Source organism: Salvelinus sp. IW2-2015, linkage group LG18 (assembly GCF_002910315.2).
Source record: "Salvelinus sp. IW2-2015 linkage group LG18, ASM291031v2, whole genome shotgun sequence".
Classification (NCBI taxonomy): Eukaryota; Metazoa; Chordata; class Actinopteri; order Salmoniformes; family Salmonidae; genus Salvelinus; species Salvelinus sp. IW2-2015.
Window position 1 is genome coordinate 43,008,152 of NC_036858.1, and position 26,958 is coordinate 43,035,109.

Genomic DNA, 26,958 nt, shown 5'->3' on the forward strand with positions numbered 1-26,958 from the left:
TGCAAAATAAAGACCAAAACAATGCAGGAGGCAAAAAACTCCATTTAGTAATACAGCACAATCAATTTAGTTTGTTAGGGTCTGACGCATTTCACCGTGTCAGTCAAAAAAAGAATAAAAAGATGGTACAGAAATAAAAGAGAGGGACTGAAATACAGGAGAACTGGAAAAAATGTAGGGCATTGAAAGGGCCAGAAACCCCAGTACATGAGACCTGACAAAACACAAAATATCTTCCATCTGTACTCGGCCCAGGACATTGGACTCTCGAGCATTTCCAATAAGACTAAATCATGTAGTCTACAGCGCAAGTCCATTATCTACTGTATGTGAGGGTGACTTCCCTCAAACTATTCATCACCGTGGCTCAGCAAATTGAAATTGCACAAGAGACTGCAGAAAGGAAAAACTCCTAACAGTGTGTCACTGCAGACAACTGCTAGCTGGGTCTTTCTTGGGCTGATAAAATGGAGTATGTAGAGTCAAATTCTCCTGTGTCTGGATTAGCAGTAGACCCTGTCTGACATGGCTAGAGCTACAGCAGCTGTGGCTGGGTGTCAGACTGGTTGGGAGATGGCTGGTTCTTACCCTGAGTGAATGGGGCTGGACACAGTGTTGCTGTGGTCCATGGTGTCTGGGGTCCAGCTGTAACGCCTCAGACACTCTGCATCGTAGTCTCGGGTTACAGCCAGGTGCTGTGGAAGATGCAGGAGGAGGGTCAACAGGTGAGTTCGGAAGGAGACTTAATGGTTTATGACCTAACCTGACGGTGACCCTCACTGATCTGCAGATAGACATTAGAGGTGACACGTTTAATGACCTTCTGCATTCCTAACACATAATAAGAGAATATGACCTCTTACCCCTACAGACGAGTGATCTAACAGGACTCAGAGATACAGTGTCTCACAGAAATATGTTTTTGTCATCTAAAACATTCAATATCACCTCGATGAAACATGCTGAATATGATTAACCATTTGAACCACAAAAAGTGGCAAACTTCCAAACTGAAACAATAATTTGTTTGTATAAAAATGAAAAAAAAAAKTGGGAATTTACAGTGACCAGATGTCGCATGGGGAAATAAATAACTATTTACCTCACTGAGATGAGGACCAATGAACGGAATGAGAATTTCAGAGCTCAAACAAACAAACATGAATGGAGCCAGAGAGATGGTCATGGAGAGTGAGCAGAGCGAGGAGACCATCTATTGACATCATATACCTTATTGAGAGGGTCAACCAAGTAGGAAAGGTCTTTACACACACTCTGAAGCTTTAGAGGAAAAAGAGGCAGAAGTGAAATCACAAAGGGGACTCCTCTCGAGGAACAACAGTTGAAGAGTCTTGAGATTTCTCTACCAGTCCCTAGTCATACAACAACTCATACAGTGAGAAGAGGCTGCAGTGGCCTTTCCCACGAGATTTCTGCTTTAGCAAAGAGTGATACTATCACAAAGGCAACCTTATTTGTGATACGTAGATGTGATAGTGCCACAAACATCACCAAATCCCAAGAATGATACATGTGATCATATGAAACAGATCAACTATAGGGCATGATGTCTCAAGCCGTTGAAAAAGCACAGGACACATCTGTTTAATCAGTTTTAACAACCAAGTTGGAGGAAACTATTTTTGAACAATATGAGAGAACAAGATTTGACATGCATTCAAATACCTGGCTGCCCTTTGACCCACGTGTGTTTGTCAAATGTGATTTCAGTGAAGTTGCAAATACTGTTTACAGTACATCAGGTTAAAGTTCCTGTTTTAGATCCTGCATTGTGATCACCAAAACTTGTTTTAGGACAAACACTGCAGTGTGGATTCCCCAAGGCAGCTGGAAATCTTAAAGAAGCCACAGAGAAGTTTGAATAAGCTCTTACAGAAATTGTCKTACACAGCCTCAGGACTGTAAGTGCCAAACATAAACTAAACTAATGAAAAAGCCCGAAATAGGCAATTGGGAATAAAATGTGACCATGGGGGAGGCCAAATCCATCACTAACCCCATCTCAGAGTTCACTTCTTTTTTTTTTTAAACGCAATGCCCTTGACAAAAACATAAAAAGGAGAAGAGAGGAGGAAGAGAGTGACACAGAGAAACCGAGAGAGTGACCACAGAAAGAGGATAGAGACAAGAAAGGGGTAAAGGAAAAGGTGGTGTGAGGATGTTAGGAGGACGTACTGTGTCCTTGGTCGGGGCGAGGATCTCCTCTATCGTCATGCTGTCCCGTGCGTAGGAGCTGCGGTTGAGGGTGTTGGACCTATCCGAACTGAAGGAGCGGAGGCTGGGGTGTTTAAATGTTACCACGCAACACAGCGGGTGACAATGAACAGCAGGCCCAAACCAAAAGAAAAGCAAAAGTAAAAAAAAGAATCCATTACTGCATGCAACCTCCAGGGAACGGAATGGTACTGTACAATGTACTGTATATAGTGCAGAGCAAGATTAGAGTCCCACGGTAGGGGATAGCTAYGTAGATAGGAGCTATTCAGAGATGGAAATGAGAAGGAGGTCAGTTTTTACTGAGAGGGAGAGAGGGAGTGAGAGAGACAGAAAGACAGAGGGAGAGAAGGAGAGATAAAGGAGTTGTATTTGTGTCTGTGTATCATGAACACTGACGTGAGGTCAAATACAGTCTGACTACTGTAGATGTTTCAGAGAGGACACTGGGTGGAGAATCAATTTGATCTACTAACAAACAAAGAATGTGTTAACTACACTACAGTACATAGAGTACGGAACCAACTTTGAGGAATTCCATTCCGTCACTAAAACATCTGGATTCTTTATGTTTATTAAATAAATATTTAGTTATAACGGTTCCTAAAAATAATCTTGAACTACTTTGAAGTATCCTAWTTTGTATTCAGTTAAAATAATGTAGCTAATTCAATTAAACATTTGTTTTGCGATGGGCAAAGTTCTGTGTCTTTCATTTCTCAGATGACTTGGATGTGTTAGTTTGGGTGCTACAGAGATGGCGGTCTGCTCCGTCTTGCTTGCTGTGTTGTTGATGTTTGCCTGGTGTTGCAGATGAAGACACACTGACTAGGCTGCTCCCCTTTGTGAGAAAAAGCCAATCTTCTTACTTGACTGTTTAAAACAGTGTAGCCCTACACTGTTTGTGAGTATACACACACGCTTCTAGAGGTGTCTTCTCAGAAGAAGTGTGTGTATAACCTAGTCAAATGTGTAGGGCTGCACTGTATTGTGTATGTGTGTGTGTGTGTGTGTGTGTGTGTGTGTGTGTGTGTGTGTGTGTGTGTGTGTGTGTGGTGTGTGTGTGTGTGTGTGTGTGTGTGTGTGTGTGGTTGCCGTGTGTGGGTGTGTGGGTGTGTGTGTGTGTGTGTATACGTGCGTAGAGAGAGGGAGAGAAAAACTGCAGAGTGTTTGATTGGGCATGCTATTCAGCACAGAGAGAAGTCCTTTATTCAGCACTGCAGCTGAAGTTTCTAAGCAACTCCACTGCCTGAATGGACTGACATCACAAATCTGCTTTGCCTACTCCAGTGTTTCCCAAACTAGGGGTCACGGCCTCATGTGGGGTCGCCTGATTTGAAAATGGGGTCGCGAGATAAACTCAGATTTGTTTTTGGTGCTTAGTTCATAGAACCTAACCGTTATGTCAGTAACCTCTGGTAGCAGCTATACGCGGGTGTAATAAACAGATCGGTTTCTGTTTGTTGACTAAATAGAACAGAGTGGACAAGACTAGGCACTAAATCAAACTGGGGGGGAAACAACATTATCAATGGACTTCCCAGTACTTTTCTGATGCATTTCAGTCACTTCAACCCACACTTCTTTAAGATACTGGCCTGAGACTGATTTCTAACAGAATGTCAAAGCCTTAATTAAAAAAACAAATCGCTGGCCGTTGATTACATCACTTTCTTTACATGGTGGGGTCACAAATTTTTTTAATTTATTTTTTTAAATGGGGTTGCAGGCCAGAAACGTTTGGGAACCCCTGGCTTACTCTCTCTGTGGTGATGCCTGTGTTTTCTCTTCACAGCTTTCCTTCTTCTCTCCTTCCCTCTCTCTTTCCTCCTTTCCCCCAATCTTTCTCTCGCCAATTCAATTCCATTTTGTTTTATTTGTACAGAGTTGTTTACAATGACATTTTCACTTAGTGGAAGCCTTCTCCCTTCCTTTATTTTACTCCCTCACTTTCTCCTTCCGGCTTCTTTATGTACCATTTCATGCCTCTCAGTGGCCTTGATCAATCTGCCTCTGTCCCTCACCCCTTCCCTCGTTGCTATTCTGAACACTGCGTTGCACATTTCTCTCACTGCTTTCTGCTTTCTCTCATCCTCTCTTTTTCACTCTCACTCTCTCTCCACATTTTAAGATGAGGCAGTGTTATTTGATCTAGAAAGATAGTGAATATTTGCTTATCTAAGTCAGCTCAACGACTTGGTTGTGCGGATCATTGCTATCGTTGCTCGACCATCCTTACTCTGTCATTTATTATATAGTTCCAAGGCAAATGTGTATCTGTGTGTGTGTGTGCTGTGTGTGTGTGTGTGTGCGTGTGCTTGCTATTGGTCTGTTATTTGTCAGATAGGTCAATGTGGGATTGTTAGATAACAAGGCATTCTTTGGCCTTGAAGTTTCCATCTCTGCATACTAGAGTAGGTCATTTTTTAGGATTAAAATATGTCAAATTGATTGAAAATTGACTGAAACATATTGATCCCTGGAAGTTACAAAAAGTGGCACCTTAAAAAAAAATCTAAAGGGTAGGGTGTCACCTCAAACCACACCACTATACAAAAAGTTGGGTTAATAAACGTAAACACAAGCACATGTCATTATTAAGTCACAACATATAATTGTCGCTTTTATTTTCTCATGTCTACTCTATTCATAACTTGTGTTAAATATGACTTGGTTTATTTGCAAATGATGAGGGGTTTCTATTTACTGATGAGAAAATAAGGCGAACGTGTCAATGGAAAATATTAGTGAGCTCAAAATAAGTTTTCCAAATAATAAGTCACCAATAAACTGTGTAAATATACCACACAAAGAATGACAATGGTTCATGAAGTCACAATGAGGATGGGTCAGGGGAGAGAAATGTGTTTTGTGAAATGTGCTTTCTGCTCTTACCTGATCCTAGGGCTAGAGTGAGAAACAGACAGAGTGCAAGAAAGAAACAAGGAAAAGAAAAGTAGAGTGGTGAAAAGCAAAGCATTTTAAAACGTCAAAGCAGAGGTGCTGTGTTTTTATTTTCATGTGACATCGATGCTCTGCTTTTGCATGGGGCATGCTCCAAGCCTGGGCTCATAGTCTCTCTGTGTGTGTGTGTGTGTGTGTGTGTGTGTGTGTGTGTGTGTGTGTGTGCTGTCTCTTATACACATCTAGATGTGTATAAGAGACAGGTGTGTGTGTGTGTGTGTGTGTGTGTGTGTGTGTGTGTGTGTGTGTGTGTGTGTGTGTGTGTGTGTGTGTGTGTGTGTGTGTGTGTGTGTGTGTGTGTGTGTGTGTGTGTGTGTGTGTAGAGAGTCCATGCGCAGACCACGCAAGGCCGACGTCATAAACAGAAAGGTAAGGGGAAAAGAAAGAAGCTGCTCAGCACAGTACATTAATCAATCAATACAATAACTGACTGAAATAATAAAGCATAACATATCCAGCAATATCTTTTCACCACACATATTCAACCGGTTTACTCTGCAATTAAAATAACAGAAGAATGATAGAAGTTTCTCATAGCACAATATACAGGATAGTAAATGATGGCATAGTTTATACACTAGATGCAATACCTTATGAGAGAAAGCACTTGATTTGAACAGTCATCACTGTAACCTTTGAACTTTCGAACGCTTCTCTAGAGACTATAAAAATGGCACAGCCCAATTCAAACCCCTTGCCTTGATTGATCAAACAAGGAAGAGCTGAAGTGAGGTCACGCCTCATATTGACTTTGTGACATGATGTGATAAACATTATACAAATCTGACATCCATTATTGCTTAAAAGCTGATTGAACACTTATTTCATGATGAGACAAACAGTGGTTCTGTTTTCTGGGCTGTTTTGTTCGACAGTGTGCTGCTTCCTGACAGGCTGACAGGCTGACACTGTTGTTGTTTTTAGTCAGTCAAGCATCACTATGCATTTGCCAGCTGTCAGGGGCACCACAATAGATGGCCAATGATGTGCTGTGGGATACACAATACTCATCTAATGTGGTGATGTATTTTCAGCCAAACTTGCCAGTTTTCTGCTGGGCACTCAACTCTTAGCCTACAGCAAGTTATCCTCTCTTTGAATACTGTACTGGGAAATAATGTATACATATCTGACCAAAGGCAGAATGTACAGCGCATTTGGAAAGTATTCAGACCCTTTGACTTTTTCCACATTTTGTTACGTTACAGCCTTATTTTAAAACGGGTTAAATAAATAAAAATCCTCCTCAATCTACACACAATACCCCATAATGACAAAGAGAAAATGTATTACAAATAAAAACAGAAATACGTTATTTACATAAGTATTCAGACCCTTTGCTTTGAGACTCAAAATTGAGCTCAGGTGCATGCTGTTTCCAAACGGCCAAACTGAGCAATCGAGGGAGAAGGGCCTTGGTCAGGGAGATGACCAAGAACCCAATGGTCACTCTTGACAGAGCTCCAGAGTTCCTCTGTGGAGATGGGAAAATCTTCCAGAAGGACAACCATCTCTGTAGCACTCCACCAATCAGGCCTATATGGTACAGTGGCCAGACGGAAGCCACTCTACAGTAAAAGGCACATGACAGCCAGCTTGGAGTTAGCCAAAAGGCACCTAAAGGATTCTCAGACCATAAGAAACAAGATTCTCTGGTCTGATGAAACCAAGATTGGATTCTTTGGCCTGAATGCCAAGCGTCATGTCTGGCGGAAACCTGGCACCATCCCTACGGTGAAGCATGGTGGTGGCAGCATCATGCTGTGGGGATGTTTTTCAGCAGCAGGGACTGGGAGACTAGTCAGGAAAGATGAACGGAGCAAAGTACAGAGAGATCCTTGATGAAAACCTGCTCCAGATTGCTCAGGACCTCATACTGGGGCGAAGGTTCACCTTTCAACAGGACAACGACCCTAAGCACACAGCCAAGACAATGAGGGAGTGGCTTCAGGACAWGTCWRTGAATGTCCTTGAGTGGCCCAGCCAGATCCCGGTCTTAAACCCGGAGAGACCTGAAAATAACTGTGCAGAGACGCTCCCCATCCAACCTGACAGAGGTGTGCCCAGCTTCTAGCGTCATACCCAAGAAGATCGCTGCCAAAGGTGCTTCAATAAGGTACTGAGTAAAAGGTCTGCATACTTACGTAAATGTGATATTTAAGGTTTTTTTGTTGAAAAAATGTGCAAAGATTTTCTTTGTCATTATGGGGTAGTGTGTAGATTGATGAGGAAAAATCTATTTAATCCATTTTAGAATGAGGCTGAAACATATCAAAATGTGGCAAAAGTCAAGGGGTCTGAATACTTTCCCAACGCACTGTACAGTATAAGTGTAGGTATCAGTGACGGTGAACAATAGTTATGCTATGGCCCGTAAAAAATAAAAAACGACTGAATCATGATGTCATGCTGAACCAGCAATATTGCATATTCATTACATCTTTATAACATATGTTATTATGAAGAAAACTTAGATGACCACTACTTCTTCGAATTTCACTGCTCCCATATGTACAGCATCATCAACACATCAGCACATCTTAAACCGGTGTGTATAGAATGAACAAACACAGTAGCAATGCCAAACATGACATCACAATCAAGAGCATATAATGTCATAATAGGGTCACATACCTCGCTGAGCGGACTCCTATGCTGAACCCCATGTAGCCCTCCTGCGGAAGAGAGTCGTCCCCCAGCTCCTTGAGGTCCTGGGGCCGCAGATATTTGTCAGTGTCTCCGGTCATTGCATCCTCACCTGGTGGAAAAGTCCCTCATCAATATTTCAAAGGCAATCCGGTAAAAGAGCGTTGTGGTACTCCTAGAAAAACCCTACCACAGCTTTATAAGAGGCCTTGAATAATTGATCAGTGTCAGTCTGATAACTAGTGGACCAGTAAGTCTACTAGGCCCTATGCTCAGTTGGTGGGCTACACATTGGGCTATAGTGAAAATAAATAACAGCTACTCAGCTCTAGGCTACTTGAAATGAATGACAATAGTAATAAATCCATTACAATCTATTCACAGGCTAACGAAGTCCATTAGCTTGGAGATAGAGAAAAGCTACTTGCAGCATAGCTCTCCTGTCCAGTAAAACCAAACGCAGTTTGTATTGACACTATAGCCAGAAAGCGAGAGTGTTAAACGCTAGCAGAACTCAAGCCGCGAGAGCAACTCGATTATCAAGGAGAAATAAGACAGCAGTCCTTGTAGCGACAATCTATCTCCTTGTAGCGACAATCTATCCCCTTCTCCCCGACTCCAGCCTGCAACAAACACTTCACTCTTCCACCGCAGCCCCTCCCCCCAGCAGTCCTACCTCTGCCGCACTCTTGCTCAGATGGGCTGCAATGTCTCTACAGCTCTTTGCTACATTTGATTCAAATACGGTCCCATTCGCTCACTGACTGTATAACATCAAACGTGAGTAGGTTTTTCAAAGCTAATGCAGTGGACTACTGAAGAATATAACGTTATAGCAAGCCAAGCCAGCATGAACAAATATCTTCTCCCTCTCCCAGCTTGCTCTCTCTCACACGGCTCCCGCCTCAGCTACCCTGTAGCCTACAACATTCAACGGAATAGTGCTGCATTCTGCCACACAACTACGAAATGGCTTTATGCACCAATTCCCCGTGTAAAATCCATTCGACAGCAACTATCCATAAACTACAGCCTAGCCTTTATGACTTACATAGAAAAACTGCCATGTCTGTCACCACTCTTATTAGATTCCCGTGTTGGTCTTTATATTCCAATTATCCGCAGAACAGAATAACTTCCCCCAATAAATCCAGAGCGAGACGAATGAGGTAGAAAATAAATCCCATGCAGTCATGTGGTTGCAGCTGAAAAAAGGTCCGAGGTTGAACTGTCAGGTTTGGCTATTTTACAGCAAAGGACTACTACCCGAAAGCCTACTTATTGTAACTGCTGCAGTTGTTGCTAGTGTAGGGGCAAACTGCACCCCTGCCGCTGCTCTTCCGTTTCGTGCTGCAAACAAAATTCAAACTATGCAGACTTTTCCCGGTAGAGTAAATCCCTGAGCGAAAAAGTAAAAGTGGAAGCCATTTAAGGTCGGAACAAGAGAGTTTGCTTTGCTAATGCATCTAGTCGGCTCAGTGAAAGCTCATCTCATTGGATTTGGAGATAAAGTCTATCCGTCCGGATAAGCTAGCATCTCCGTCAAGGTGTAGGCTGAATGGCACCAAAAACACAGCGGCAGAGGGATAGAGAGGTACTTATTTTAGGACGGGGATAAACTCCGTTTGGTGAGACTGGAGGGAGAAAAAGGCTTTGAAGGACAACCCACTGGAACCCCTCCAGGATTGTTTTTCCTGAGGAGGGGGTGGACGGTGGAAATCTGGCTGCATTCCAAATGGGTGGACCAAAACTGATAATTGGTGCATCTTTTTGTATCTCAAAGTAGCCTACACTTCAAGTTATTACTCCTCTAAATCAACACATTTTTGTAGTTTGGTGTTAGGGATAATTAGGCAACAATTATGACTGGTGACCACTTTTACACTCATATAGATTTATATCCTGTGGTTATACTAGGCTGAAAATAAGTATATATATATATATATATATGTAGAAAATAGTAAAAATCAAGAAAAACCCTTGAGTGAGTAGGTGTGTCCAAACCTTTGACATTGTAGAATAATAGTGAAGACATCAAAACTATGAAATAACACATATGGAATCATGTATAGTAACAAAAAAAGTGTTAGACGAAATCAAAATATATTCTATATTTGAGATTCTTCAAAGTAGCCCCCCTTTGCCTTGATGACAGCTTTGCACACTCTTGGCGTTATTAGTAAAAAATAAAGAAAAACCCTTGAATGAGTAGGTGTGTTCAAACTTTTGACTGGTACTATATATATATATTGTTATTTTCTACCTAGGGTCTGTGCTGTGGACACTGATCCCAGAAGAATGCTGTGAGGACTTTAGACATGATCTAAGGAACGGGTAATGGAATCAGCGTGCCACTCTGATTACAGCAGGACAGGAGTGACCTGTCATGGCCAATTAGATTYCCCTCCAGATAAAGAGATTTGGAGAGATGTAAACTTTTTCTGTCCAGACTATGACATGCACTGTGGACTGACTGTCTAGGATTACTGGTGTAATGTATGGCCAGATGTAACACCATTGTTCAGTAAGACTTTTCAACATAGCTGCCTTGGTCGGTCTTACACTTAAGGCCATTTAGCAACGTAGTAAACTGTGATGATAACCTGAACACTGAGAGCAGTAAACATTGCAGTATGTGTTTATCAGCCCCAGTGTAGACAAAGTAAGCACCACCTCTGATCAGTCGCCAGGTGAGTGTGTGGAACTTGTTGAGTCCAGCAGTATCATCTGACACAGAAACCCGACACCCCTCTCTACAGTTTCCTCTGCAACACTCCATGGAAAAACTCATCCATTTTACAGTGGAGTCCGTTTATTGCTTCCCAAGCACTTGGTGATAACTGAAATGGGCAGTTCTATGATATTAAGTTTTGTCTTAACAACTACCGATACATTGGTATTCATCCATCCACTCAGCATAAAAATGCAACTTGAGGTCAGTTAACATGTAACAACACTTGATTTGTCCCACACACTTTACTAGTTCAGTTGTTGCATGTACAGTTTCTGTGTAGTTGCAAGTAATGTATAATAATGATTGTATTGTTACCAAATATATTGAAATACCATGTAACTACCATGCATGGTATTTTGGCAACAAAGTTAAATGACCCATAATGAATGTGGGAAAAGACACAAGTTAATTCAGCTTTACAGAAGGAAGGCCTATCCTTTATAGCAAATTGCTCTAGGGCCCGAATACTTAGCTACATGCAGTGTAACCAGAATGACTGCAGATAGGTCACACCTAACATATCTTATCGCAAGCAAAAGAAAAGTCCAAAAGCTCACACACAAACTTAATTTGTGTCCAGTGCTTACTTTCTCTGCTGATTTACATTTGGAGACAATGATTCAGCCAGTGACATCCACTGCGGATACATAGCTCAAGCAAGGTACTCAGAGAAAGCTGGATTTCAGTGAAAGTAAGCAGAGAGAAAGAGGTGTATTCTGGCTATTATGTTCCAGATAGCCGGGCAAACCTCAAGCAACAGCAGACAGTTAGTGAAGCAATGTATCAGCAATGTGGTGAGTTGGTTTCGGTTTCCAACGGGTGAGGCGCAGGTGAAGGAATGGGTTTACGTGAAAAGAGTGAAACATACATAAAACTACTGCGTAGAAAAATGGGGCAAATACCTTCGTCAACATCTGAAATACAGTCCTCATTGAGAATTTCCGGCACATTAGCCTTAACTGTGTGATTTGAATACATACAGTAAATCGGATGTTAATAAGACACGTCAAATGGCACACTTTCACAAATATGAGATGCATCCACACATGCTCTGCATACACAAAACACAGATCAACCCTAACTGGCGAGGATCCAAACACACTATTTCACTGTCAGCTCATGGGGGAATGCACGGCTTAGGTTAGAAGGGAAGTTTTGAAACAGTCACATCGTCACATATACTCATACCTTCATCTTCAGACATGTCCAGAAACTCGTTCATGGTCTCGGGGACGTTCATTTTGTGTTTTTCTGTTGTAGTCTGGTGATAAAAGAGGAAAGAGTGAGACATGAGTAATGTATATGAATGCTACTGTATCCAGTGACCTCTGCTTGGCCCTGGGTGTCACTATTAATAAATCCCTCCTGACACGTGGACAGATCAGGTCTCAGGGGCTATTTGAGGAGCACCAGGAGATTCAATCTGTCCGTTTCATACAGGTCACTATTAAACATGTGCGAGAGAATTTGTGGAATCACATGCAGTTACTCGTGTATACTGTTTCAGTGCCAAGTACTAATTTGAGATACACATTAGTAACTCATCCAGTGATTTCAAGGTTTGAGTTGTACAGTATTTTCAGACCTCATGTTAGGATTCAGCCCAATTTCATCAGAGGAATGAACAAATGTTTATTAATTTATTCTGTACTTATAAATCACCACACACACAGATGAACACATAAGGTTAGTGAACTCCAAGCACATGGTCAGATGACTGTAACAAATACTGTACATAGAGACAGACCACTAGTCTGGATTTTCATTTGTTTTACATACATACACTAGGAATGCAAATCGATATTTGCTTTGCATTACCATAACACATTAACACAGAGAGAGATCAGCACGTTACAGTACGCACTGCAAGGTGTCTCACGTGTGATAACTGGACTAGTGTTTAGGTGTGCATAATGCGTAATCTATACCTGCTACCAGTACAGCAAAGGAACACAACTCAAGTCTTCCACTGCTGCTGTGTCTGCTTGCTCAATTACTATCAGATAATGGCCTGGGTTCATGCCAGGTGAGTAGACTCATCAATGAGTACAATACACCAATTGAGATTTACAGTCAAATTGAGTGCCAGAAGCAATATTCACTGGACAAAGACAAGCGATAACAATGGGGCTAGGCCCCACTGGTCCAAATGAAAACAGAGAGACGAACAAACTTACAGAAAGATAAACATACAGACAAACAAACAAAGACAAACTGACAAAGAGACAGACTTGGGGTCTTACCACAGAGGTCAGATTCTCATCAGTCAGCGGCATGAGAGTGTCCACCACTGAGATGTAACCAAGGCGACGGGCAATGGACAAGGCTGTGTTCCCGTTCTGTAAAGAGGAGGAGAAGAATTGGAGGTGTAAAGGATAGGAGGTTGTAATATGTGTGTGTTTTTACTTTGTTATTGTGGACACATTAGTGCTGTGTATGTGTATGTATGTACAGTATACAATGTATGTTGTACAGTTCTGCTCTATTTGTCTCTGTGTATCCCTGCTGACTGGGGCGTCTGTCAGAGAGCTGCTGAGACAGCAGGTTTTCCTATGGTGCCTCACTCACCACGGTCAGCTGATTGGCCGAGGCTCCATGCTGCAGCAGCAGGTTGATGATGTGGGTGTGACCCTGCTGCGCCGCCTGGTGGAGGGGCGTGTAGCCGTTCTGGGGACAGAGGAGAAAGGGAGGGATGGCGAGAGGGATGATAGTGAGAGAAAGAATGAGACGGGGAGAAATTGAGGAGTGAGGAAAGGGGAATGCAAAGAGAAAAACGAGGAGGAGAAAATATTAATACAAACAGTGGGGCAGCGAGGGAGGGAGGGAGGGAGAGAGAGAGAGAGAGAGAGAGAGTGGGACCAAAACAAAGAGAGTGTTAGGGAGGTGAAATAACACACACACACAACCTGACAAAAGTAAATAAGCTCAAATGAACACCACATGGGAGAGATCTTCAGTTGTTTACCTTTGTTTTGCCATCAACTCTGGCCTGGTTCTGTATGAGGAAGTTTGCCATCTTGACGTTGCCATAGTGACAAGCCACATGCAGCGGAGTGTATCCCATCTGTTTTACCCAAGGGAAAGGGACAGAGAGAGGGGGAACGATAGAGACGAAGAAAGGAAGGTGTGAGCTTGTTACTTCTCATCCTGTGACGTCACAGCCCTTGTGTGAATAGGACGTACCTAACATTAACTTTACCCAAGTGTGACACAAAATTACTATTATTCATCAAGAACTTAATAACACTTCTCTATTAGAAACACCTGATAGAAAAGATGAATGAATGAACAGCCTTGGCTGTAAACCAGTGTGCTGTCAGCCCAAACACATTGTGTAACCTTGTGCTGTGTAACCTTGAGCTTCTGCAGGCCTCTGTCTGTGTCCCTGCTATGGGGGGAGGTTGACAATGGGCGGTTACTGGTAGTGCCGTATGTACAGACACAAACACCTGTCACTCAGGTGTCCTCCTATACTTTATTCATGGCACACCTGAGAACACAGTGCTGCAGAAAGGTGTGTGTGTGTGGGCAGGTGATTATATTTTATTACTTTAGTAATGCACTATTCTAAACACATGAAGTAACCATCTATAACCCCTGGTCTATGATTGACAGAGGAGAGTTGAAATCAAGGGCATCTCTTTGTCCCACAGTCTTTCACTGTGATAGTCTGTACAGTCTGTTCCCTGTGGTTTCCGTAGAAACAGCGTGACCCTCACCTTTGTCTCGGGGTCGATGTCCGCCCCCTGGTTGAGCAGGACTTCTGCCACGTTGACTTTGTCCTCCTGCGCTGCTAAGTGGAGTGGTGTGAGGCCGCTCTGAAATAGCACGCATAAACACACACACACACACACACACACGGTTAGAATGCCTTTTCCATGGTGGGGGGGATCACAGCTTTGTCAAAGCAAAGGCTCTTTATTCATCCACGTTTTTAAAATGTAACAGGGATAGGACTTTAGCTAGCAAGGAGGTTGTTTTGAAAATATTTTTTAAATCCTGCGGCTGCTTTTGAACTCAGTGAAAAGCATCAGTGAAAATGAGAGACTCAGCTGTGGTCTAATCCTGTCACYACTTCCAGCGAAGGTGGCTCCTCTCCCTGTTCTGGCGGCGCTCGGTGGTTGTGGTCACCGGTCTACTAGCTGCCACCGATTCCTTTTTCTTTTCTGTTGGTTTTGTCTTGATTGTTTTCACCTGAACCTTATTTGTTGTTAATTCGGGGCTATTTAAACTTCCAGGCACCACCTGCATTTGTGCGGGCTTATTCCTCTGTCTGTGGTAGATTTTTGTTTTGCTTATACGTATTTTTGCTGTTCGTTATTTTGCCTGGTTTTGGGGGACTTAACTGTTTACTGGTCATTGTGCCTGTATGTTGGCTAGACCCAGCTGAATAAATACGTCTACATTGGAAGCTTTGCTCTCTGCGCCTGACTCCACACCCACCACTCATAGCTTTCGTGACAGAAGCCCGCACCTTCAGCCATGGAGTCAGCAGGAGCAGCTGCGCCCCCTCTCCCATCCATGGAAGAGCGTGTCCTCCATCACACGGCCATCCTACACCGGATCGGGACGGCGATGGACCAGATAATGGAGAGAATGGACAGATGGGAGAGGAGCGGCCTCCCTACCTCGTCTCCAGCTCCTCTTCAGCCTGCGCTACCAACTTCTCCGGCGGCGTCCGGACCCAGCGCTCTTCGGCTCGCGCCCCCGAGGGAGTACGATGGAACGGCTGCCGGGTGCAAGGGTCTCTTGCTCCAGCTAGAGCTTTACCTGGCTACTGTTTGCCCGTCTCCCTCTGGAGAGGAGAGTGTGAGCGTCCACGTCTCCTGTCTGACGGGCAGAGCCCTGGAGTGGGCCAACGCGGTCTGGGAGGGTACAGACTCAGCGAGGGACCACTACCCTGAGTTCACCCGCCGGTTCCGGGCAGTGTTCGACCACCCATCGGAGGGTCGAGCGGCGGGTGAACGGCTGTTCCACCTTAGGCAGGAGACGAGGAGCGCGCAGGACTTCGCGCTGGAGTTTCGGACCCTGGCCACTGGAGTGGGGTGGAACGACAGGGCCCTGATGGACCACTACCGGTGTAGCCTCCGGGAGGACGTCCGCAGGGAGCTAGCTTGTCGGGACGCCACCCTCAACCTAGACGAACTCATAGACATGTCAATCCGACTGGACAACCTGCTAGCTGCCCGCGGGCGTCCAGAGCGGGTCCTGTTTGTTCCACCCCCCAGCACTCCCGCTCCAACACCCATGGAGTTAGGGGGTGCTGCATCTAGGGGAACCGGAGGAGGAGTCTCCTCCTGCACCAGTTGTGGTCGGAGAGGGCACACTGCTGATCGGTGATGGAGGAGCTCGTCTGGGAGTCTTGGCCAGGTGGCTGCTCCCATTGCCTCACTGCTGAAGGGGGGGGGCGGTGCGTTTGCGGTGGTCAGCGGAGGCGGGCAGAGCTTTTAGTTGTCTGAAGGCGCTGTTTACCGATGCTCCCATATTGGCTCATTCGGACCCCTCTTTGGCATTCATAGTGGAGGTGGACGCGTCCGAGGCTGGGGTTGGAGCCGTGCTATCACAGCGCCCGGGCATGCCACCGAAGCTCCGCCCTGCTGAGCGAAACTATGACGTGGGGGACCGGGAGTTGCTGGCTGTGGTAAAAGCTCTGAAGGTGTGGAGACATTGGCTTGAGGGGGCTAAACACCCTTTTCTCATCTGGATTGACCACCGCAATCTGGAGTACATCCGGGCAGCGAGGAGACTGAATCCTCGCCAGGCAAGGTGGGCCATGTTTTTCACCAGATTTCGGTTCACCATCTCCTATAGACCAGATTCCTTTAACACTAAGGCCGACGCGCTGTCCCGTCTCTATGATACCGAGGAGCGGTCCATCGATCCTACCCCCATACTTCCGGCCTCATGTCTGGTGGCACCGGTGGTATGGGAGGTGGACGCGGACATCGAGCGGGTGTCACGGTTAGAACCCACGCCACCACAGTGTCCAGCGGGCCGGAAGTACGTGCCGCTTGGTGTTCATGACAAATTGATTCGGTGGGCCCACACACTACCCTCTTCGGGTCATCTGGGAATTGGGAGGACGGTGCGGGGTCTTAGGGGGAAGTACTGGTGGCCCACTTTAGCGAAGGATGTGAGGTTTTATGTCTCRTCCTGTTCGGTGTTCAGAGTAAGGCTCCTAGACACCTGCCTAGAGGGAAGTTACAGCCCATCCCCGTTCCACAACGGCCTTGGTCACATCTGTCAGTGGACTTCCTCACCGACCTTCCCCCGTCTCAGGGGAACACCACGATCCTGGTCTCTGTGGATCGGTTTTCGAAGTCCTGCCGTATCCTCCCGTTGCCCGGTCTCCCTACAGCCCTGCAGACTGCCGAGGCCCTGTTTACCCACGTCTTCCGGCACTACGGGGTGCCTGAGGATATCGTTTCTGATCGGGGTCCCCAGTTCCCCGAGAGCAATGGGCAGGTGGAGAGAGTGAACCAGGATGTGGGTAAGTTTCTGAGGTCGTATTGCCAGGACCGGCCAGGAGAATGGACGAGGTACGTCCCATGGGCGGAGATGGCCCAAAACTCACTCCGCCACTCCTCCACGAACCTGTCGCCTTTCCAGTGTGTGTTGGGCAACCAGCCGATCCTGGCACCATGGTATCAGAGCCAGACCGAGGCTCCTGCAGTGGAGGAGTGGGTGCAGCACTCAAAGGAGACCTGGAGAGCCGTCCAGGAATCGCTCAAACGGGCGGGTGGGCGGCAGAAGGTGAGCGCTGACCGCCATCGCAGTAAATGTTGGGTTAAATGCGGTAGACACATTTCAGTTGAAGGTATTCAGACTAGGTATCCCCCTTTCCCTTTCCCAATACACACAAATCCCCCAAAAAGAAAGAAATGAAGAAATATAGTAGTTATATAGGATGAGCCTTGACTAGAAAACAGTATAAAAATATAAAGTGGGTAAAACAGTATGTAAACATAATTAAAGTGACCTGTGTTCAATGACTATGTACGTAGGGCTTCAGTCTCTAAGGTGCAGGTCAGAGTACCGGGTGGTAGCTGGCTAGTAACACTGACTAAGTTCAGGGAAATGTACTGGGCAGAGGCTGGCTAGTGGTGACTATTTAACATTCTGATGGCCTGGAGATAGAAGCTGTATTTCAGTCTCTCTGTCCCAGCTTTGATGCACCTTTACTGTATCTGCCTTGTAGATGGTAGTGGGGTGAACAGGCCCTGGCTTGYGTGGCTGAGGTCCTTGATGATCTGCTTGGCCTTCCTGTGACACCAGATGATGTAGAAGTTCTGGAGGGCAGGAAGCTCCTTCATTTTGTTGACGTTGAGGAATATGTTATATTTCCTGGCATCACTCCGTCAGGGCCTTCACCTCCTCCCTGTAGGCTGTCTCGTCATTGTTTGTAATCAGGCCTACCACTGTTGCGTCGTCAGCAAACTTGATGATTGAGTTGGAGACATGCGTGACCACACAGTGGGGCCATGTTGAGGTTAAATGTGGTGGGGGTGTTGTTGCCTACCTTCATCAGCTCGGGTCAGCCCATCAGGAAGTCCAGGACCCAGTTTCACAGTGCGGGGTTCAGACCGCACTTAGTGATCCCGAGTGATAAGCTTGGAGGGCACTATGGTGTTGAAGGTTGAGCTGTAGTCGATGAAAAGTTTTCTTACATACGTAGGTATTCCTCTTGTCCAGATGAGATAGGGCAGAGGGCAGTGTGCAATGCGATGGCGATTGCGTCATCCGTGGATCTGTTGGGGTGGTATGCAAATTGTAGTGGCTCTACGGTGTTGGGTAAGGTGGAGGTGATATGATCCTCATGAAAGCACTTCATGATGACAGAAGTGAGTGCTACAGGGTGATAGTTATGTAGTTCAGTTACCTTTGCTTTCTTTGATACAGGAACAATGGTGGACATCTTGAAGCAAGTGGGAATAACAGATTGTGATAGATTGAATATGTCCGTAAACACTCCAGCCAGCTGGTCTGCAAATGCTCTGATGATGTGGCTTGGAATATGCGGATAAACATGCTTAAATGCCTTACTCACGTCGGCCACGGAGAACGAGAGCTCACAGTCCATCTGAGCGGCGTCCGCCTGAGTTGGCGGTTCTGTGTTTTCCTCAAAGCGGCGACGTGGCTGGCTTTTCCTTTATAACCCGTGATTGTCTGGCACATACGTCTAATGTCTGAGCCGTTGAATTGCGACTCCACTTTGTCCCTATACTGCCGTTTTGCCTTTTTCATTACCTTGCGGAGGGCATAGCTAGTCTGTTTGTACAAATGATGTTCCCAGTCACCTTACCGTGGTTAAATGCTGTGGTTCACACTTTCAGTTTTGCGCGAATGCTGCAAATTTTGATTGGTCAGTCCTTAACACAAGTACTTCCTGTTTACGTTTCTGCCTATAGGAGGGGAGGAGCAAAATGGAGGCGTGATCTGATTTGCCAAAGGGCGGGCGGGGGAATTGCAACGTTCAAGAGTGCTCGATGAGCGAGTAGCACAAGAGATGGGTTGATAAAACTTTGGTAGCGTTTTCCTGATTTCCTTTATTAATGTTCCCATGTACAATAAATGTAGCCTCAGGATATGCGGTTTCCAGTTTGCACAAAGTCCAGTGTAGTTCCTTGAGTGGAATATTCTCTCGGGAGGTAATGTGTTCGGCATTTGATGGTGAGGTATTCCAGATCGGGAGAACAAAAGGACTTGAGTTTCTGTACTTTACCACAATCACACCATGAGTAGTTAAACATGAAACATACACCTCCAACTTTATTTTTCCCGGAGAGTTCTTTCTTCCTGTCCGCGCGATGGACGGAGAACCCCGCTGGCTGAATTGATGGGGACAGTATATCCGGAGAGAGACATGATTCAGTAAAACAGAGTATGTTACAAACCCTGGTGGCTGCCTGGAAGGAGATCCTCGTCCTGAGCTCGTCTACTTTATTGCCCGGGGACTGAACATTAGCGAGTAATATACTCGGAAGCGGTGAACGGTATGCACACCTCCTGACTAAGAGCCTACTCTGACTAAGAGCCTACTCTGTGTTTCTCTTCTTTGGTGATGGCGACTTGTAGCAGCCCTCAGAATTAATAGAATTGCATCAGGAAGTTCAAACAAAGAATCCAATTCAGGGAATAAACATTTCTGGTCGAAATCCTGGTGAGTGACTGCCGATCTAATATCCAATTTTTATTTCAGCTGTCGGTAATAATTCAAGAAAAGTTTTGACCAAATAATGTAAAAAGCATATACAGCAAAGTTGGTTAGGAGCTAGAAACAGGGCGACCATGTCTGTCGGCGCCATCTTGTTGTGCATGTGTGTATGTGAACAGTAGTGTAAAGTATGAGTGTGTGTGTGTCCAAGGTACTGATGGGTCTTGAGGCCTATGAGTGTTGAGCTGTAAAAATGTAATTTCCACATAAGTTACCATCCTGTGAGGCCAGGTGAGAGTGTGTGTTTGTTGCGTGTGTGTGTGTTTATGTGAATGTAGTATAGTGTGCTGTATGTGTGCTTTGTATGTCTGTCTGTCTGTGTATACACAGTGTGTGTGTGTTACCTTGTTGCCCATGTTGACATTGGCGTTCTTGGTGAGGAGCAGAGAGACCAGGTCCACACTGCCCTCCTGTGCAGCCAAGTGAACAGGACTGATGCCCTGGCGGGTCACAGCGTTGGTGTCCGCCCCGTACTCCAGTAGCGTGGTCCCTATGTCCATCTGGTTCTTCTTGGCAGCTATGTGGAGGGGTGTGTAGCCATTCTAAGAAGAAGAGACACAGGGGAAAGGTATTCAGCACTCTCTGAGTGTACTCTATTCCAGGGTACTTTTTCACATCGGGACCCCTTTTGTGATAACAAATTCATCAGGGACCCCCTCATAATATCAGAACACAACTCTTACTTTAGAGTGCGATGAAAATAGCATACAAGCATTTTGCTATGACTTCTGCAGTGCATGACCGGAGAAATCAAGTCTCAGGCCCTGTCAAAGAAGATTTTAAAGGCCCTCTTGCCATCAGAGAGAACACTTTGCCTTGGGGCATTTAACTGTTTTTAAGCWAATTTCTTGCAATTCTACACATTTTGCCATGGGGCAGATCGTGCCATTTGCAGTTTTTAAGTTAAAATTACAGTGTATTTATGCCCCCTGCTCTATTCTACTCTCTTCTATTATTTTTCCAAATATTTATCTGTATGGGACCTCATTAGGGTTCTAGATAAAGAGATGATAACACACAGTACACTAGACATTCCATAATCTTAGCTAGGTGCAAGATTTAATTTAAGGCCTTGTTAAGCCTAGGGATATCTTTAGTTTTATTGATATAATTTAAATAGTCTTGTCAGACAAATTTCAACCACCAGGATGATGTTAACAGAAACTACATGTTTCACCCTCTTCTCCCTTCACCAGACACACACTACTAAATAACAATAGCGCCAGGCAGGCAGAAAAAGAGTATTTGGCTGGATGTTAAAGCCGGATCCATCCCAACATTCCCAAAGGGTTTCCCTGGGGAGGACCATTAGAGGAGCTCCACTGGTGGTATGACACTACAGGGAGGCTTTAACGCCATGAAAAGTCCAAGGAGTGCAGGGCGGTGGGGGGTGTAATGCAGACAGAGCTGAGACCGTGGGTAGATGCAGTAGGCAGATATGGAAAAGTGAGACAAGCTCTTGACACCTACTTCAACTGTCATATAATAAATAAGGTAACTCAGTGCAAGGCAGTAATATTAGTTCATACCATGATAACAAGCATATCATATCACAGTTGATGACATAGTACGACTACGTGTATTAAATCAGATTTGATTTTTGTATTCTACGACTGTTTCAGGCCATTGGCAAAGATTTCCAGACTGTATAAATTTACAGTTTTCCATCTCTGTCTGTCTGTCTGTCTGTCTGTCTGTCTGTCTGTCTGTCTGTCTGTCTGTCTGTCTGTCTGTCTGTCTGTCTGTCTGTCTGTCTGTCTGTCTGTCTGTCTGTCTGTCTGTCTGTCTGTCTGTCTGTCTGTCTGTCTGTCTGTCTGTCTGTCTGTCTGTGCGTGTGTTTCTGCTGTGACTGAAGCCAGAAGGGCAGGCAGCTGAGAAACACATCAACTGTTTTCTGTCATGTGACTTATAACCCTTTTAATCTCAACATCTCACCAAGCCAAGCCTGAGCCTCCAAGAGAAGATTTAATTTATTTCCAAAACACTGAAATTAGACAAGAGACACTGATTGATTTACAGTGCCTTCAGAAAGTATTCAAACCCCTTGACTTTTTCCACATTTTGTTGTTGGAGCCTGAATTTCGAATGAATTTAATTGAGATTTTGTGTCACTGATCTACACACAATACCCCGTAAGTGGAATTATTTGACAAATTGTTTACAATGTTTACAAATTAATAAAAAATAAAAGACTGAAATGTCTTGAGTCAATAAGTATTCAACCATTTTGTTGTGGCAAACCTAAATAAGTTCAGGAGTAAAAATGTGTTTAAGTAATACTGCAAAAAATGTGGCAAAGAAATGAACTTTTTGTCCTGAATACAAAGTGTTATGTTTGGGGCAAATCCAACACAACACATCACGAAGTACCACTCTTCATATTTTCAAGCATAGTGGTGGCTGCATCATGTTATGGATATGCTTGTCCTTGGCAAGGGAGTTTTTTTGGGATAGAAGAAACGGAATAGAGCTAAGCACAGGCAAAATCTTAGAGGAAAACTTGGTTCAGTCTGCTTTCCAACAGACACTGGGAGACAAATTCACCTATTAACAGGACAATTACCTAAAACACAATGCCAAATATACACTGGAGTTGCTTACCAAGAATGTTACCAAGAATACCACTGAATGTTCCTGAGTGGCCTAGTTACAGTTTTGATTTAAATAGGCTTGAAAATGTATTGCAAGACTTGAAAATGGCTGTCTAGCAATGATCAACAACCAACTTGACAGAGCTTAAAGTATTTTTTAAAGAATAATGTGCAAATATTGTATAATCCAAGTGTGCAAAGCTCTTAGAGACTTACCCAGAAAGACTCACAGCTGTAATCACTGCAAAAGGTGATTTTAACATGTATTGACACAGGGGGTTGAATATTTATTTAATCAAGATATATTAGTGTTTTATTTTCCATCCATTTTTCTTCCACTTTTACATTAGTGTATTTTGTGTATATTGTTGACCAAAAAAAAGATAATTAAATCCATTTTAATCCCACTTTTTAACACAAAAAAGTGGAAAAAGTCAAGGGGTGTGAATAGAAAGAGAGAGAGAAATATTGTTTTACAAGGCTTCCTTCATCCAAGACAGTTTTATTGGATGTAAGTGGATAGCCTGAGCATAATTTCCAACACTACAGCAGGGCCTGTACGACCACAAGCCAACCAAAAGGTGACCCTAAGTCACTGGGCATGGTCCACTCTGGCACACGTAGAGCTTTGTCTAACTGTTATGCGGTTCAACAACAGCAGTAACTAAGTTACCATGCTTTTCTATGGGACCACACAGAAGGCTGTGACAGTCTTGACAAACAAGCAGAATGAAGCAGTCAATTTAGCACTCAATCCTGTCACACAATAGCACATTTACTAGCCTATATCATCCATGGTTGCTCTTTGAAAGACAGCACTGGAAGTTAAATCCCTCCTACCCTCTCCTGTTCTCATCATCATTGGTTAATAAAACAATCCGTTTGTAGCATGATGTACATTTTACTGAAGTGTACTCTTTCAGCTACTAGATGTCTTTAAAGTTAAGCCAATCCAAAGATTAAACCTAACTCTCAAAGACAATGTTAAAGACAAGATAGGTCAAGGACAAGAGACAACAAGCATAAACACATTTAAGAGTATAAAAATACAAACGAATGAATGGTTCATCYGTTCGTTATAAGCTGATACTGTAATGTTTATCAGCTGGCACTGTGGACCAAACATCTACATTATGCCTGCGTTACAGTATGTGGTGCATTTCACAACTCTTAATACAAAACTCAAAACACATCATCAAAAAGACAGTTGTTTCAAAACTCTTAGCACATTTTCAATTGACTAAGTCAAACAGACAAAATCAGTCACTTTTTCACCAAACTTGATCAGTGTTTCATCTACAAATACATGTTCCACATTGCAATACAGGTTCATATCAAGTCATTGCCTTTCGCAATGCAATGTTTCATTAATTTTGATATGATTCTCTTCACTTTCATTAAAAATACATGTTCCCATTACTTAATCCTACTGCTCTTAATTGATGATCACTTAAACCTTAGGTAACTATTATGATTTTACTTCAGTCACAAATGAAATTGAAGTTTATTGGTCGCGTACACAAATGAGCTGATGTTACAGCAGGTGCAGCGAAATACTTGTGTTTCTAGCTCCTACAATGCAGTAATACAATATCAATATAATACCAATATGCAAATAATCCAGAAAGTCCAAAACAAGAAAGAAATGCATCCCGTATACAGTAAACATCTATCCAAAATGAGGTTTCTCTAGAATTCAGTACTGTAATAACGTGATATATTCCATTTACATAGCAGACTTTTATCCAAAGTGTCAAGTCCACACATTTTGGTATGTGACCCCAGTGGGACCACTACAATACAATACTGTAAAATACAATACACGATTACAATACAGCTGGAAGATGTATGATTGCCTTCCCCACGAGTGTACCACCCTCCTTCAGGCCATAGATGAAGCATGCAATGATTTTAATCGAAACATACACTACCGTTCAAAAGTTTGGCGGCACATAGAAATGTCCTTTACTTTTGAAAGAAAAGCTTATTTTCTGTCCATTAAAATAACATCAAATTGATCAGAAATACAGTGTAGACATTAATGTTGTAAATGACTATTGTAGCTGGAAACGGCTGATTTTTTATGGAATACCTACATATGTGTACAGAGGCCCATTATCAGCAACCATCACTCCTGTGTTCCAATGGCAAGTTGTGTTAACTAATCCAAGTTTATCCTTTTAAAGGCTAATTGATCATTAGAAAACACTTTTGCAATTATGTTAGCACAGCTGAAAACTGTTGTTCTGATTAAAGAAGCAATAAAACTGGCCTTCTTTAGACTAGTTGAGTATCTGGAGCATCAGCATTTGTGTGTTCAATTACAGGCTCAAAATGGCCAGAAACAAAGACCTTTCCTCTGAAACTAGTCAGTGTATTCTTGTTCTGAGAATTTAAGGCTATTCCATGCGAGAAATTGCCAAGAAACTGAAGATCTGGTACAACGCTGTGTACTACTCCCTTCACAGAACAGCGCAAACTGMCTCTAACCAGAATAGAAAGAGGAGTGGGAGGCCCCGGTGCACAACTGAGCAAGAGGACAAGTACATTAGAGTGTCTAGTTTGAGAAACAGACACCTCACAAGTCCTCAACTGGCAGCTTCATTAAATAGTACCCACAAAACACCAGTCTCATCGTCAACAGTGAAGACTACGGGATGCTGTCCTTCTAGGCAAAGTTGCAAAGAAAACGCCATATCTCAGACTGGCCAATAAAAAGAAAAGATTCAGATGTGCAAAAGAACATAGACACTGGACAGAGATATGGCTTTTTCTTCGCAACTCTGCCTAGAAGGCCAGCATCCCGGAGTCGCCTCTTCACTGTTGACGTCGAGACTGTACAATATGTTGCATTTGTTGCTATTGGATTAACTGCTTGTTAAAATAACTAAATTGAGAATATATCATTATGCTGTATTTTGGTGATTAAACGTATATTTTGGATCAATGGTTGTGTGGCGCAAGATGTCTACAAACAAAATGAATGCAGAATGAAAGGTGTTGAATGCGGGACTGGCTGTGTTGCAAGTGTTACCAGTTTGGAGTTTTGTACTAAGAGTTTAGAAAATTCACCACATACTTCTGAAAATTGTACCAAAGCAATTAAAAAAACTGTAATCAGATCAATGAATCCAAATCAGTATGGTACTAGTCCCATTATGCTGACTGTGTATGACATTGTGTGTTTGAGTGAAGTACCTTGGCGGAGGCGTGGGGAGATGCTCCCTGATCCAGAAGCAGTAGAGCCACTCTCTGATTATCGTAGTGAGCAGCTACATGCAGTGGAGTTAGCCCACTCTAAAACACACACACACATGCAACACGACATTAGAAGGGGAACAAACACCAAAGCATCAGCAGGGGGGAAGCCAGAACATAATCAGAACAGACGGAAAAGCCATGGAGCTGATGGAACCCACTCAGACGGGGACCTGTTTTAGTGTGACACCACTGAGCACACAAAGCTGAATGAAACCCACTTACAGTGCATCCACACAACTAGCAAAATAAAGAATATTTCAACAGAAATATATTCAACAGAAAATATATTTCTAGTGATATACAGTCACCCAGGAAACCAAATTATGTTATTGTGTGTGCGTGACAGCCTGCATATTATTTTGCTACAGTGTGGATACACCATTAGATGGGAACTTGTTTTAGCGTGACACCACCAAGCACTTTTAAAACCACAAACAGTTTTTTTATTCATTATGATACCTTCTTGCTTTTATATTTAGCACTTTCAGATGGATGGACACACAGACACTGATCTGACACATAATTATTACCAGTAGGCTCCTTATAAGTGTGTGTGTCTGTGTGTGTTTGTGAGCGTGTGTGTGTGTGTGTGTGTGTGTGTGTGTGTGTGTGTGTCTCAGAAGAGAATCTATCTTCAGTAGGGTTCTGCTCCTTTTCAGAAAGACGCAGGTGATACCATGGTAGGAGACCAAAGTCCTACAGGATGTCGTATGACATCCATTCCAACAGAGGGAAGGGGAGAGTGGACCTCTACTATCTCACTCACTCTATTAGAATGAATTATATTGGTCTCAAACACCACAAACAATCCCATAGAACTAGAAGCAATTCAAATTGCCAAGTGAATGTTATTGTATTTCAAGAGTAGCTCTCACATATCCTACCTTTCCAGCTGCATCTGGAGCTGCTTTCTTCTGAAGAAGCAGGCTGGCCACTTCCATCTTCCCATACTTGGCTGCCACGTGAAGAGGACTGAACCCTTTCTGTAGAAGACATCAGGAGACACAGCATCAACATGAGACAGCCAGGGAGAACAGACCTGCTCTGACGACCTAACTGACAGCACTGTCTGTTAAACAGGAGAGCTGAAGTGCAGTCAAGACGTGCAAGGTTCTGCAATGTTGCAAACAGCAACAGACGGGGACACTGCAACGGCATACTGTTAAATAACCTTATAGTAGGGTCTCGTTCACTTTAGCTTCATTGCCATGTGAAAGGAAGTATGGTGGGTGGGAAAGGTGTTTGGCTTGCTCAGTGGGTTGCGATAACCTGAGAAATGATGTCACTGGGTCTGTTTTTCATATCCTATTCGT

At 43.8% G+C, this 26,958-nt stretch overlaps 1 protein-coding gene across 33 annotated transcripts in view; it reads right to left on the reverse strand.

Moving 5' to 3' along the window:
- Positions 1-26,958, reverse strand: part of LOC111977620 (ankyrin-3) — a 150,528-nt gene that overhangs the window by 45,518 nt on the left and 78,052 nt on the right. For 15 of the 33 annotated variants that reach the window (XM_070448531.1, XM_070448530.1, XM_070448532.1 and 12 more), the window contains 13 exons: positions 26,530-26,628; positions 25,583-25,681; positions 20,138-20,335; positions 14,299-14,397; positions 13,545-13,643; positions 13,148-13,246; positions 12,823-12,918; positions 11,768-11,840; positions 11,482-11,538; positions 7,834-7,957; positions 2,197-2,299; positions 1,231-1,281; positions 589-695 (listed from right to left, as the gene is read on the reverse strand). In XM_070448531.1, coding sequence (XP_070304632.1) covers positions 589-695; positions 1,231-1,281; positions 2,197-2,299; positions 7,834-7,957; positions 11,482-11,538; positions 11,768-11,840; positions 12,823-12,918; positions 13,148-13,246; positions 13,545-13,643; positions 14,299-14,397; positions 20,138-20,335; positions 25,583-25,681; positions 26,530-26,628 — 1,304 coding nt within the window. Of the gene's footprint in view, positions 1-588; positions 696-1,230; positions 1,282-2,196; positions 2,300-7,833; positions 7,958-8,896; positions 9,498-11,481; positions 11,539-11,767; positions 11,841-12,822; positions 12,919-13,147; positions 13,247-13,544; positions 13,644-14,298; positions 14,398-20,137; positions 20,336-25,582; positions 25,682-26,529; positions 26,629-26,958 lie in introns of those variants that run through there. The other 18 variants (XM_024007136.2, XM_070448520.1, XM_070448515.1 and 15 more) reach the window with 9 other exon arrangements.